Here is a 13609-nt window from a genome sequence, read left to right as displayed (position 1 = left end):
AAAAAAAAAAAAAAAAAAAAAAAAATTAATTAATTAATTTTTACGTTAGAGAGACTGGGTCCTTTTTCACTGTGCTAAAGATCCTCAGCAAGATCTAAAGAATCTTTAAGGGGGACTGCAATTCTCCTCCCTTCCTGAGCTATTGACTGCTGTGACCTCTGGGGACTACTCTATGGGCTTACATATTGCCTATGAAATCCTCTGGCATGGCCATGAGTTAAGGATGAGGATGAGCGGGAAGGTAAAGGATGATGCACTCACAGCATGTTATTTGCTCAATATTGTAATCAATTAACACTAGTGGTCCCCAGCAAAGGCTGGAGAACACTGATCTAAGGTGTTTTCTATGTGAAAAAGTATATTGTGAATCACTTTTAAAATGGTATAGATAGTTAACCTGGTGCAGAAGGCAATGTGGACACTTTTATTTCAGCATGATTGACTTATTTAACTAGTTGAACTGCTAAGTTAAAGCTAACTTTCCATAAACCACTCTAACACTGTGTCTGCAGTGCCTTGTGCACCAGTTTAATTATGTAATTTTTACTTTGCTTCGGAACTTATGCTAGTGAGAATCACTTCCCTTTGAATTCTGTGTAACAAGTTTAGTAGCAAATGAAACTGAATTCAAACTCCCATGTAGATTTGGGGAAGATTTTCATCTGAGTTCAGTGCCAGAAAAAACAAACTCAGGCTCTTCACAAACATTTAGAGAATCAAACCTGAAAGATTATCCATTGTTTAATACCTGACTAATAATTTGTAAAATGGTCATATCATTATTTAATATTTAGTGATCTATTGTTGCTCCAGATCACTTCTCTGTTTTAAAGCTGTCTCTCTGTTCTTCCTTTGAAAGGATTGTCTACAAGGACAGTCCTCCTAGTAACACAGAATATGAATTTAAACTGCTATAGTTGTACAACATGGATGCTCTCATTTACATATAAAAGAGTCTTTTTCTGGTTTAGCACACCTGTTTCTGGAATTGTTTTAAGAAACTGAAAAAGCCATTTGTATTTTGGTATAAGTATTCCACCCAAGGGAACTATGCAGGTATAATTGTATTGGTTTAACTATACCAGTATAATTTATAATTCTACATCTGAGCCAGAAGAGTTCCCCATGTAAATAAGCCATGAGGATTTTTTCCCTTGCAATAATACTGTATTTATCCAAATCCAAGATGACTTTGAATTTAAGATGACCCCCCAATAATTACATTATTGACATGAAAAATTATAAATGCATTATAACTTTCCAGCTCTAGAATCTAATTATTGGAATCTAGTTGTCTTAAATATGTCCTCCTTCTTGCTGTGGTAGGAAAGTAGCAGCAGGGGGGTGGCAAGCAGAGCCAGGTCAGGGCAGGCAGTGGGGAAGCAGGGGCTAGGGGACAGAAGGGTGGGGGAAACGGGTGAAGGGGCAGGTGGTGGGGAAAGCTAAGAGAGGGGCAGGCAGTTGGGATAGCAGAAAGCAGTGTAGTGTGGGCATATGGCAGAGAGGCAAGAGTTATGGGAAGCCTGACCTCCATCCCCTTCCCCATGGTGTGTACCCCTGCACTTACCTTTCCCTTGCTACCTGCCCCCCCCCACTTGCCTCCCTGCTGTCTTCACCCCCTTCCGCTGCTTTCCTTGCTGATTCAAGCACAGAGCCGCTTCTGCCCCATGCTGCAAGGAGCCTCTGTGAAGAGAGCCCTGCTCGGCAATGCTGAGGTTCCACCCTTTCTGCTCAACTTCCTCCCACCCTACCTCTTCTCTGTGCTGGGAACAGCATGCAGATGCCTACTTCTAGTGTCTGCTCCCTGCCTGGCTCCACTCCTCTCATCTCCCACATGGTTAGGAGCAGGCAGGAAGAAAGAATCTGCACCCTCCCACAGCTGCTCCTTGCAGTATAGGGCAAGAGTGGCTCTGGAGCTCTCCCTTGCCTGTGACAGCTGAGACTCGCACTGCTTCAGCTGGGAGCTGTGGGGAGCCGCTGTGCAGGGAGCTCAGCTGGGCTGGAGACAGCAGTGGCAGTGTGCAGATTCCTCCTTGTCCGGCTCCCTGCTAGTGAGGGAGATGAGAGAAGGGGAGCCAGGCAGGGAGCAGACACTAGAAGTGGGAATGTGCATGCTGCTCCCAACTAGAGCAATCTGATACTTGATTTGCTTTCCCTATGATGAATGAGGAGAAGAACCTAGGCTTTGAATTGAATAAATATGGTAGGTTTGAATTTATTAATATATATTTTAGTTTTAATATCTAACTATCAAGCAATGCATTCTGATTCTCATTCAAGAAAGTGTCCCTCTCTGAAGAGACAAGGCAAAAAAAGACTATTGTTAAAAGCAGAGCCCACTACCATAGTGCCTGGGAGACTTTCAGAGAAGCATCCTCCTTGACCAACTCAACCTGGGTCTCTTCTTCCAAGCAGACAGTAGAATTAGCAAACACATGCCCCCCTTCAGGTTCAGCTTTAAACATGAAAATTGATACAGGACCTGGACTGAACTCACAAAGGCTTTGTATGAGAGAACTATGGAGGAACTGCATATGAAGAGGATCAATTCTTCACTTTTGTGCTAGAGGAAGAGCCTGAGGTACCATCCTAACCACATTGAGCTAATATCTACTTTGGGGTGCATTAGGGTTAGAGACAGAAGTTACACATAAGTGGGTTTAAGTGATCAGAAACTGGTTTAAACCTGTAACAGAACAGAAGTTCAGTGCTCATAAACTGCTTTCAAAATAACCAAAACTGGTTTAAGATAAACCCGGTTGAACATAGTATCAGACTTAACTGATTTAGGTCGAACAGGTTTATGGAACTTCTGTCCCAGACCCCTCCCTGGTTCAAGTTAACTCAGAGTCCCCCAGCATCCCAGGATGCTTTGCAGCCCTGGGCTATGCTGTCTGCCCCAGTGGAGCAGGGATTGCCTCGCCTGGGGGTGACTGGTGCAACCTTAGTCAGTGGGGGCATGTGTCCCCCCAGCAACCAGTCAGTGACCGGAGGCCGTCCCCCCAGAGCCAAACTCACCGACTGGGGAAGGGGGTCCACCATGGCCGACTGCACTGAATGGGAAGCGGGTGTGGCACTCCTGGAAGTGGCAGCGGTGCTCCGGGAAGTAGCCGCCTCGCTTCCTCTGGCGCTCCCACTCCTCAGCCAGCGCTTGCAGCGGGGCATGGCACTCCCACCAGCACTCCCTGCCCATTGCCTAAGTGGGGAGAGTGCCCTGTCAGGGGGTGCACCAGCGGTATCAGGGCGTGCACATGCACCCCTGTGTACTCCCTACATGTCACCACTGGCCTCGCCCCTCTGCTCCTTAGCCTGCTTTCTGCCTCTGTCCATTAGCCCACAGGAACAGGGGGGCAAGGGAACAGACCTCCAGCCCTCCCTAGCCAGGGTCTACACAGCAAGTAGGGGGATGGAAAGCCCCTGTGGTGGGGGATTTTCAGACCCTGGCGGCCCTCCCCACTTCCCCTTCCCAGCTGCTAATTGCTTCAGCGGCTGCCACAGAAGGGAGGGAGAAGAATGGAGCAGCCCAGTATGGAGGCACCAGGGAGCCTTGGGGGACTTCCCCCTACCCCAGACCAGGGCCCCCCCAGCCTGGGCAGCCCCAGGGAGCTGAGGGAATTGTTTCCCTCCTGAATCTTGCCATAGCCCCTGTGAGCCTCAGGCAGCTTTGGGTAGTGAAGAGAAATTCTCCTGCTTCTCTGAAGCTGGTTTCACCTTAGCTGCTGTGGGTCTGAGGCAAAACTAATGCAGGGGAGCAGAGACATTTCCCTCCACTCTCTGGCTATCCCTGAGACTGCAGCAGCTAAGGTAAGGGGTTGGGAAGAATTCCCCTCAGCTCCCTGGAGCTCCTGGGGGCTGGGAGACCCTGAGCTTGGGTGGGGGGGAAGCCCCCTAAGGCAGGGGCTCCTCAGTGCCCCCATGCTAGGCCGTAAGGGCAGGTACCCAGCCTGGAGGACTTCTTCTCCCTCACTTCTGTGGCAGCTGCTGAAGCAATCAGCAGCTGGGAAAGGTTGGGGAATTCCCTTCAGGTCCCCTGGGCTGGGCTGGGGAGCCCAGGCTGAGGGAAACCTCTTGAGGGGGAGACTCCCCCAAGGTGGACCAACACCTGGAGAGGGGGCTTCTGAACCCCCTGTGGGCAGAGAGCAGGGGGCTGAGGACACTTGGCTGGGCTGGGAATGGCCACCAGGCTTGGGGACATGCTCTAGTGCCCTCCTGCTTCCCACCTACTGGCCTGGGTCAGTGCAGGCCCTCCTGCCTTTCCCAATTAAAAACTGAGTTGTCACTCTGCTTAGAGGAAGCTGCCTAGTTTGAACTGATTCAGCCTCAGGCTTTTTGACTGTCTGTACTTAGCACAGCAAACTTGGTCCCTTTACTCATGTGGAGCTAGTTGCATTTCTTCCATGGAGCACTCTAGCATGGAAGAGGGTTATTGTCCTCCATGGTACTGCTTTGGATGCCAGAGAACCACAGCTTACTAAGCTGTTTTTGGTCATTGCTTAGGTGCTTAGGATATTTCAGTTTTTGTTCTGTAATGAAAAGAAATCCCACATGTCAGAGAGGGGAGCAGAATGGTGCCTTATCTCTGAATCTGTATTAAGGGCAATATTGGAGCAGCAAGGTACTGGAAGAGGGTGAAGATAAAGCAAAAACTAAGGAAAGGTGTATAGGCAGACTTCTGGAACCAAACATGGCAGAAAATGAAATAGTTTGATAAAGCTGGCCAGGAGATGAGTTTGCTTTAACAGTGAGGGGAAGCTTGGATTGAACCTACAAGAGCAAAAAGAGGAAAGTTATCTTGACAACCACGTTTGCATAAGTATGAGAGGGAGAGAGAAGTAAGGGAGTCAGTGGAGAAGTTAAAGCAATACTTGTCAAGCAGAAGCATAACTAACAAGGTTTGTTCCCTGCGAAGAGTGGGGAGATGCTCAGTGCCAGAGAGGAGGAGTCTGGAGGGTCAGTCTTACCTCTCCTAGGATCGAAAGCTCCCAGCTGCTGCTGCTGCTTGCTTGCTCTTAGCTGCTGGTGCAGAAGCTGGCTTCAGTGGCATGATGTCCCTGTACCTGGCTAATGCCTTGGCATTGGGCTGCTGTTGCCATAGCAAAGACTCCTTGAGGGGCCACCATTCCAGCATCACTTCTAAGTTGATGCCTGGGGATCTTATCCCATGTACTAATTCCTGCTTATACTACTGTTGTTATGGTAAAAACAATGCTGTTGAAATATCTAAGATGGTACATAGGAAGGAAGGAAGTTGCCAGAGCAGCTACTAGGATTTGTAAGTAGCAGTAATGAGAAATATGAAGTGTCAGAATCTTATATAAAGTGAGAGGAGAAGAAAATATTACATGGTTATTATTTCTTTGAAGGGTCTTGTGTCATCAAAAACACTAGAGATAAACTGGAGGTATTTGTGGGAGTTAGAAAGAGCTTTGCCACTTAAAATCTGCTGGGCGTGGAGTTTTGAGACCATTTTATATGTTGCTACTACTGTAATAATTATATAGATTTGAAAATAGAATCCAATTTTCAAGAAATAAGTATGAAAGAAAGGTAAATTAAAATGTATTTTCTTTCACTATATTTTTTGCTGAGATTTATTGACTTTTTCTTCTCCTTAACTTGTTGTAAAGTCACAAGAACTTTACATTTTGACAGCTGAATTTTATTTTCTAGTGGGGACAAAGTACGCCAGAAATAAAAAGGACATTCAGATCCATCTTTACTATCTTTGAATGGAATCGTTCTTTTTCTTTTTAACCAGTATTATTCAGACTGATGACAAGTGCAGTGTCACTTATAAAACTTAGTGGAAACCCAGTGCATTTTGAGATTCCCCATTGCCGACTTATACTTTGTACATAAAGCACTATAAAGCTATGTACTTTGTAATGCAAAGTTTGGTTTGCTTCTAGGAGAGGAAAGTGGATATCCTTTCAGAATAATCCCTACAATGTTGGTAATAGTTCTTTTTCAATGGCAGCAATTAAAAGGCTTAAGAGATGTCTAAGTAGAATATATTTTAGTGTATACCACACAAAAAGGTCAGGTGATGGTTGATTAAGTTATCTGCTGTTTAGTAGGGAATTCCCAAATAAGTTTTTCAACTATATATTGAGGATATATGCTGGATACAATATTTACCTTGGTAGTATACTAAGACATTTATACTGCCCTTATTGCCATAGCATGAGAGTATCTGTAGATTTCATAATATCTGTCACAAGGATGCAGACTACTATTCTGATGAAGATTATATATTAAAAAAACAAAAGGCTACCAGATATATTTAATAAGCATATTTTCTTAATGTGTATTTTAAAATTAATGAGCCAGATGCAAAATATAAGGGGGTACAAATTAGACTTCCTTATAAATGGGTCTCCATGTTATTCATAAGTTGCAAAGGTGAGTGAAAAAGAACATACCTCATCCTGAACCAGTGGAGCTGACACAAGCCATGCCTGCTTGTTCACAAAGAGAGAACCTTTTGGACAATCCTTGCTATCTATTTGAGCAAAACTTTTGGTGAATGTTTGCTCTGTTTACAACATTCTCGAGGCCTTCACAGTCAATTTTGATATAACCCTATTCATTGTCAGAAATAGTAACACCACTAGTATCACAAGCACCCTCTTGAGGTGTGAGAGGGATTTGACTTATGTGACCGGCTCCTGGTGCCTTGTCGGGTACTATGCCTTTTCGTTTAGAGAGACAGAAACAGACATGAGGAGTGCTGGCATTCTTATGTGCAACCTTGATATGAGCTGTGCAGTTGTGTGTCACAGTGGTGTTAGTGGTTGTTGGTGATTCTTATTACCACAAGTCAGGCATCCTATTATGCTAGACATTGTACAAATGTGGAACAGAAATATAGTCCCTGCCCTAAAGAATTTACAGTTTAAAAAAAAATCAAAGGACAATAGGGGCATACAGAAAGAAGTGGAGGGAGGGTAGAATGAAACAGTTTCCCTGTTTTCCACCTTTGTTATTGCCTCAGTCTTTACTGAACTGAACATCAGCAAGGCAGCCCCCCTACTGGTCCTTGTTTCAGCCAGACACTGCCTCATCTGAGTCAGATAGAGCAAGAGAAACATACAGCTGAGCCTCCTCAACACACTAGAGTCCATACTCAACATGTGCTTTAACCATGCAGATTTAGAGGTGACATTGCTACCTCTATACCACCACTGCTATTAAAGGTGGTAAGTTGAGGGTTTGGCTGGGCAAAAAAAAGAAAGGCAAGACCATTATTGTTCTTTGACTAGCCCTAGTTGGCATGCAGATAAATATGAGGCCATATTTAGTTGGTAGTATTTAGTACTGGGGAAAAAAAAGTGATTCCTTTTGTTGTCCCCCACTGCATCTCGGGAGTGGCAGTTGGAGAATTGAACTCCATATTTTTGGCAGAATTTCTTCAGGATTGAATGTCCATGAGGCTACTTTAATGAACACCAAAATGAAATGGTTCCCTGGAATTGGAGAAGCACAAAGTGTTGTCCAGTCATCTTCCCCCCTGGCCCTATATGGGCCCTGTGCTATTGTTTTGTCTTCTCTTTTTAACCGATATGTGTAAATCCTGAGTTATTGTGATGTGGAAACTAAACTGAATGTTCTATTTTGTGCTGTTCTCCCATTTTGAGTAAGGCTTCTTGCTGGCACAACAGAAGCAGCATTTCAGAAAATAGTTTGTTCCCATTAGTGTTCATTTGTAAATGTAGGGATAAAAAGAGGCACATTTGAAATTTATTGTCTTACAATGAAACAAAAAGTACTAATGTTTTGCATGAGACACTTCAAGATGAGCTTTTATAGTAGCTTCATACAACATTTCAACGTGGCATCTTTTCCTACTTCAGTTATGACTTTTTCTGTGTAATTTTTTTTATAGGCCATATTTGTCAATTCCAGTTGTCAAGTATTTTGCAGCACTTATAACATGACCCAAGAGCATTGGTTTGGTGGATAAAATTCTGCAGCTGAGTCACTTTGAGAAGCAGACAAGGATAATCTATACAGTGCTTGTTGTAATGTGTATGATGTAACCATATATTTAGCTTACTCTGGTTTTACTCTGTCATGATGAAATAACTGACTGATAGCTTCAGTGTCCCTATTTTCATAGCAAAAAGTAGCAGGATAAAGAGGGGAGTGCAAAAGAGATTTGGGATCTAATTCTCTTCTCACTGGAATGATGTGAATTGGTAGAAACTCCAGTGAAGTCACAGTATAAAACAAAGAATCTGTTTTAGCAAAATATGAATGATTCTGTTTTATAGATCAAATAGCAGGTAGTGCATTTTTTAACGTTTGTATTTAATGAGGCATATATCCTCATACTTTGATAGAGCAGCATAATCAGTTCAAAGAAGTTGGCAGTAATTTCAATATAGCAGGCATTATTTTCTTCTGTAAAATACAACTTCTCTCCCCCTCCCATCAAAACAAAATAGACATGTGTATAATTATGACATAACAGGAAGAATCCTTCTATACTATGAATCATAGAATCAATGAGTCAGAAGGGACCTAGACAGATCATCTAGTCCAACCCCCTGCCATGGGCGGGAAGGACCACTGGGGGTGGGAGGGGTCATAAGACCCCAGCCAGGTGCCTTATGACTCCTCTCACCCCCAGTAAAATATCATAACTGGTCTTTGGAGATGTGCTATGAATATCTTAAGTGTTGGCATTTATAGATAAGAATTCAACCTTAGTTTTATGTCAGTTAAAATTATCACTGATGCAAGAAAAACCATAAAATATTTTTTGTGCTGCTGTCGTAAATGATTGTTTTTGTATAGTAGGATTTTACCTTGCTGGAGGTGGCAGATATTAAAACAATAGGATGTCTTTGGAGATCATTGTTTCTGGCCCTGGAAAGTAATGTTTAACACTTGCAGTTATACGGATGGAAGTAAGCTTCCAAGTATTTAATTAAACTAAAAACACATTATTTCACTGAACAGGAATACTCGGCTATCTTTGGATCCAGGCGTCATCTATATATAGCAATGATAGTTTTTAAATTCTGTTTTCAATCAATTCTAATGTTGTATTTGATCTGGTTTTACAAAGTCTTCTGAAAATTGCTCTATTTTTAATTTTTCTCCTTAGAGTCATGTTTTATTCCTGCTAAATAAGACACAAATCAAAGGGTTTTTTTTATAGTGGTTAGAGGTTTAAAAGCTGATAGGTCATTTTTATTAGTGGAACAAAATAGCTTTTAACATTTATTCTAATTTCCTTTCCAGTTGAAAGATGTATGAGTGTAATGCAGTCTGGGACTCAGATGATTAAACTGAAGAGTGGAACAAAAGGACTGGTACGCCTTTTTTACCTGGATGAGCACAGGACCTGCATCAGATGGAGACCATCCAGAAAAAGTGAAAAGGCTAAAAGTAAATTCTCTTAATAATTCTTTTAATTATGGGTACATGTCATAACTGGTATATGAATTACAGAGAAAACTAAGACAGATTTGTTTTTTATTGTATAGATATTTTTCTGATACTTTAGTGATGTATTCTGGCAAGTTGCTCTGTAGGACAGGTCAGGAGGAGGAGAATGCTGTCTTTTGCAGACCCTCTGTTCATGTGACAAGATTAGAGCTCCCAAGATATATATTATCTTGCAAGATTCAGTAATTCAGCAACAAGCATACTTTTTCATAATAAATTTATATCAGGATCCAGCTCCAGAGTCAAAGAAAAGCAATTTCATACATTTATGATAATTTTAAGAAATATGTGAAAGATGTTTTAATTGTATTTAATAAACACAAAAATCCACATAAATTTTAAGTACCTCCCCTTTCTATTCTTCCCTCTATCCCAATATTGAATTGTGACAGGCTTTTAATAAAGCAGTGTTACAGAAGTACCTAACTGAATAAAAGTAATTTGGCTCAGGCTTATTCCGGAAGATATTTTTATGAAATGTCTAAGCAGAAGATGTTTTTGGCAAACATCTAATGAGAAGAGGTTTTTAGCAAAAGAAAGAATCCTGGCACCTACTTTTAGAAGGTGGCTCCTGACCCCAGAGTAACCTTACATACACTGAGGTCAGTGGTGGATCTTCAGCTATGGATTGTGATCTCATCAGTAATGTGAACCAGAATACAGTGGAACATACAATAAATCATTATGCGTATGCATTGTGGGTATAGACGAATTTCCTGGCTGATGTTCTACACTCCTTAGTCTTTTCGAGAGTGTTTATTTGATTTGTATTATACTGTATTGAGGGGTTTTGACTGTTGCAAAACACTCTGCATGGACACTGCTGGAATGGGTATATTATAAATATGGGTAGTAATACATGAATATATACTCTAAAAAGACCAGTAATCCATATGAAGTACAAACTTAATTTCTGATGGGGTGTGCGAAGCAGGTCCTATTCAATTTAGATTCGTATTTGGCCCGAATCAGGGACAGTGATTCAATTAGTTGAGTCAGATCTCTGTCCCTGATTCGATTTGGCTGAATCCAAATCTGAAGACACAGCTTTAAATGTTTTTTCTACATACTTTGTGGTACCATGCATGACTCACAAATGGTGTGATGCTGGGGTGGATGGAGCATCCCACAGGTGTGCGGTGAGGTCCCTCCACATGCTCAGCAGTGAACCCGGAAGTGGTCCACTGGGTGTGCATTGTATGCACACGTTCTGAACCTGTGCAAGGGCAAGGCTAATATTTGATCTGCCTTTCCAGTGCAGTTCCAATGTGATGGCCTGTAAATTTACCTTTATTTAAAAAAAAACAAAAAACCAAAAAACTGTGAGTAGCAGAGAATAATCTGAAATACAAAACAAACTGAATGAACATCCAGCCAATCTAATTTTCTATTCCCCTTTCCTTTGCAGTTATAATTGACTCAATTTATAAAGTCACAGAAGGCCGACAATCAGAAATATTCCATCGCCATGCAGAGGGGAACTTTGACCCAAGTTGCTGCTTTACCATTTACCATGGAAACCACATGGAGTCACTAGATCTGATCACTTCTAATCCAGAGGAGGCTCGGACCTGGATCACAGGACTAAAATATTTGATGGCTGGAATAAGTGATGAGGACTCTCTTGCTAAAAGACAAAGAACTCACGATCAATATCCTTTCTAGAACTTTATCTCCAGTTTCCAGTTTGGTATTTCTACTTTGTTTTTTCTGGTGTTGGTATTAGTAGTCCATTCCACCTCCCACAGGAAACAATTGAAATGTTTGCTTTTGGTAGGAGAGGAATTTGTTCATGGGTTCAAAGAATTGTCTTTACAAATTCAAAATAATTTCTGATCTTCCCAATGAGTGAAAGTTTTCCAATCCTCTTATTTCATTTTCTAAAATAGTTTCATAGTTGGTAGGGTTGGAAGGGACCTAAGTAGATCATCTAGTCCGACCCCCTGCCATGGGCAGGAAAGGATACTTGGATCAAATGACCCCAGCTAGGTGGCTGTCTATCCTCCTTTTGAAGACCCCCAGGGTAGGGGCAAGCACCACTTCCCTTAGAAGTTGGTTCCAGTTCCTAGCCACCCTGACAGTGAAGTAGTGCCTCCTGATATCTAGTCTGAATCTACTCTCAGTCAACTTATGACCGTTGTTCCTTGTAACCCCCCGGTAATGCTCAGGGGAACAGAGGGAACTTGCTCCCATTGCCTGCTGGTCCCCCTTGGCAAGCTTATAGGCAGCCACCAGATCCCCTCTCAACTTTCTCTTGTGGAGGCTGAACAGTTTCAGGTCCCTTAGCCTCTCCTCGTAGGGCCTGCCCTGCTGCCTCCTAATCATGTGAGTGGCCCTCCTCTGGACCCTCTTGATGCTGTCCACATCCCTCCTGAAGTGCGGCGCCCAGAACTGGATGCAGTACTCCAACTGCAGCCTAACCAATGTCGCATAGAGGGGGAGGATCACCTCCTTGGACCTGCTCGTGATGCATCTATAGATGCACGACAAAGTGTGGTTAGCCTTCCTGGCTGGGTCCCCACATTGGCAACCCATGTTCATCTTGGAATCAATAGTGACTCCAAGATCCTTCTCTGCCTCTGTGGTGACAAGAAGGGAGTTCCCCAGCCTGTAGGTATGCTGCTGGCTCTTCCCCCCCAGGTGCAACACCTTGCATTTGTCCATATTGAAAACCATCCTATTCTCATGCGCCCATCTCTGTAACCTGTCAAGATCTAGTTGTAGCTTGTCCCTCTCTTCTAACATGCCCACTTCTCCCCACACCTTAGTGTCATCTGCAAACTTGAACAAGGTGCTTTTCACCCCCTTGTCCAAGTCGCTGATGAAGATGTTGAACAGTGCAGGCCCGAGGACTGAGCCCTGGGGGACCCCACTGCCTACATCCCTCTAGGTCGAAAAAGACCCGTCCACCACCACTCTCTGGGTGCAGCCCTCCAGCCAATTTGCAACCCATCTGACTGTGTAGGCATCGACACCAAAGACGCCTAATTTTTTAATAAGGATCGGGTGAGGGACAGTGTTGAAGGCCTTCCTAAAGTCCAGGAAGACTATGTCCACCGTGACACCTGTGTCCAATGCTTTTGTGACCTGGTCATAGAAGGCCACCAGGTTGGTCTAACAGGACCTCCGTGTAATGAACCCATGTGGGTTGCCTCTAAGCATAAACTCCCCCGCTGGCCCCTAGCAGATGTTCTCTTGGATAATTTTCTCAGAGCTTCCCCAGGACCAAGGTAAGACTAACGGGCCTATAGTTTCCTGGGTCCTCTTTCCTCCCTTTTTTGAAAATGGGGACCACATTGGCCCTTTCCCAGTCGTCAGGCACCTCAACAGAGCACCACGAGTGCCTGTAAAGCTGTGCCAGGGGTCCTGCAATTGCCTCTGCCAGTTCCTTAAGCACTCTGGGTTGGAGATCGTTGTTTGAAATGAATTATTTGAAATTACAGCTGCAAAAACTGATTCTTATTTACAAAATTAGGGATTGGTTCTCTCTCTTGAGGGATGCTCGGCCTTCATTAAGGAGATTTGGCACCTCTCACTGGATGCATAGCATTTAACAGGAGTAAAGAGAGCTTAATCTTGGAGAACGAATCAGAAGTTCAGTTTTGACTCGAGTTAACAACCAAGGCCTTCAGGAGGAGATTCTGTAGAGACAGGTTAGCAAGTAGAATTGGATGGAGGATATAGGTTGAGAATAAAAGGGTGGATTGGTGATAATTAAGCAGCTACACTGAAATAATAACTATAAAAGCTGAATAATTACTTATTTAAGGGTATAATTTACCCGTTGGACTTATTACTTTATATTTGGAAGTTCATGGAGCTTATCTGGAGATGTAGTTAATTATTTTGCTGAAATGGGTTTTTTTCCTATTGAAAATAAGATGTTTCATAAAATATATCTGATTACACTCCTGCAATCAAATGAAATAATTTGGAATTTTAAAAGAAATTCAGAAACTTTCAGAAAATTTACCTTCTCTCCATTTTTTTTGTTTTTTTCTTTCTTTTTACATTACACTAAGTGTTGAAAAGTATTTGAAAGATAAAAGCTGATAGAAAGTAACACATTCCCTTTTAAAAGTGACATCTTTCTCACCTTATAACTTCCTCTCAAAGTTTTGGGCTCCACAATTCAAAAAGGATGTGGAGAAGC

The 13609-nt window shown here is 42.8% G+C and overlaps 1 protein-coding gene across 2 annotated transcripts in view; it reads left to right on the top strand.

The window, feature by feature from the left end:
- The window catches only part of PLCH1 (phospholipase C eta 1), a 196971-nt gene that overhangs the window by 73672 nt on the left and 109690 nt on the right, over positions 1 to 13609 (top strand). For both annotated transcript variants that reach the window (XM_019503178.1, XM_019503177.1), the window contains exons 2-3: positions 9250 to 9396; positions 10865 to 11108. In XM_019503178.1, coding sequence (XP_019358723.1) covers positions 9250 to 9396; positions 10865 to 11108 — 391 coding nt within the window. The remainder of the gene's footprint in view (positions 1 to 9249; positions 9397 to 10864; positions 11109 to 13609) is intronic.

Source organism: Gavialis gangeticus, unplaced genomic scaffold (genome assembly GCF_001723915.1).
Source record: "Gavialis gangeticus isolate Ggan-Ray unplaced genomic scaffold, GavGan_comp1, whole genome shotgun sequence".
Lineage (NCBI taxonomy): Eukaryota > Metazoa > Chordata > Crocodylia > Gavialidae > Gavialis > Gavialis gangeticus.
Note: the sequence above shows the minus strand (reverse complement) of the source record. Positions and strands in the feature narration are given on the sequence as shown.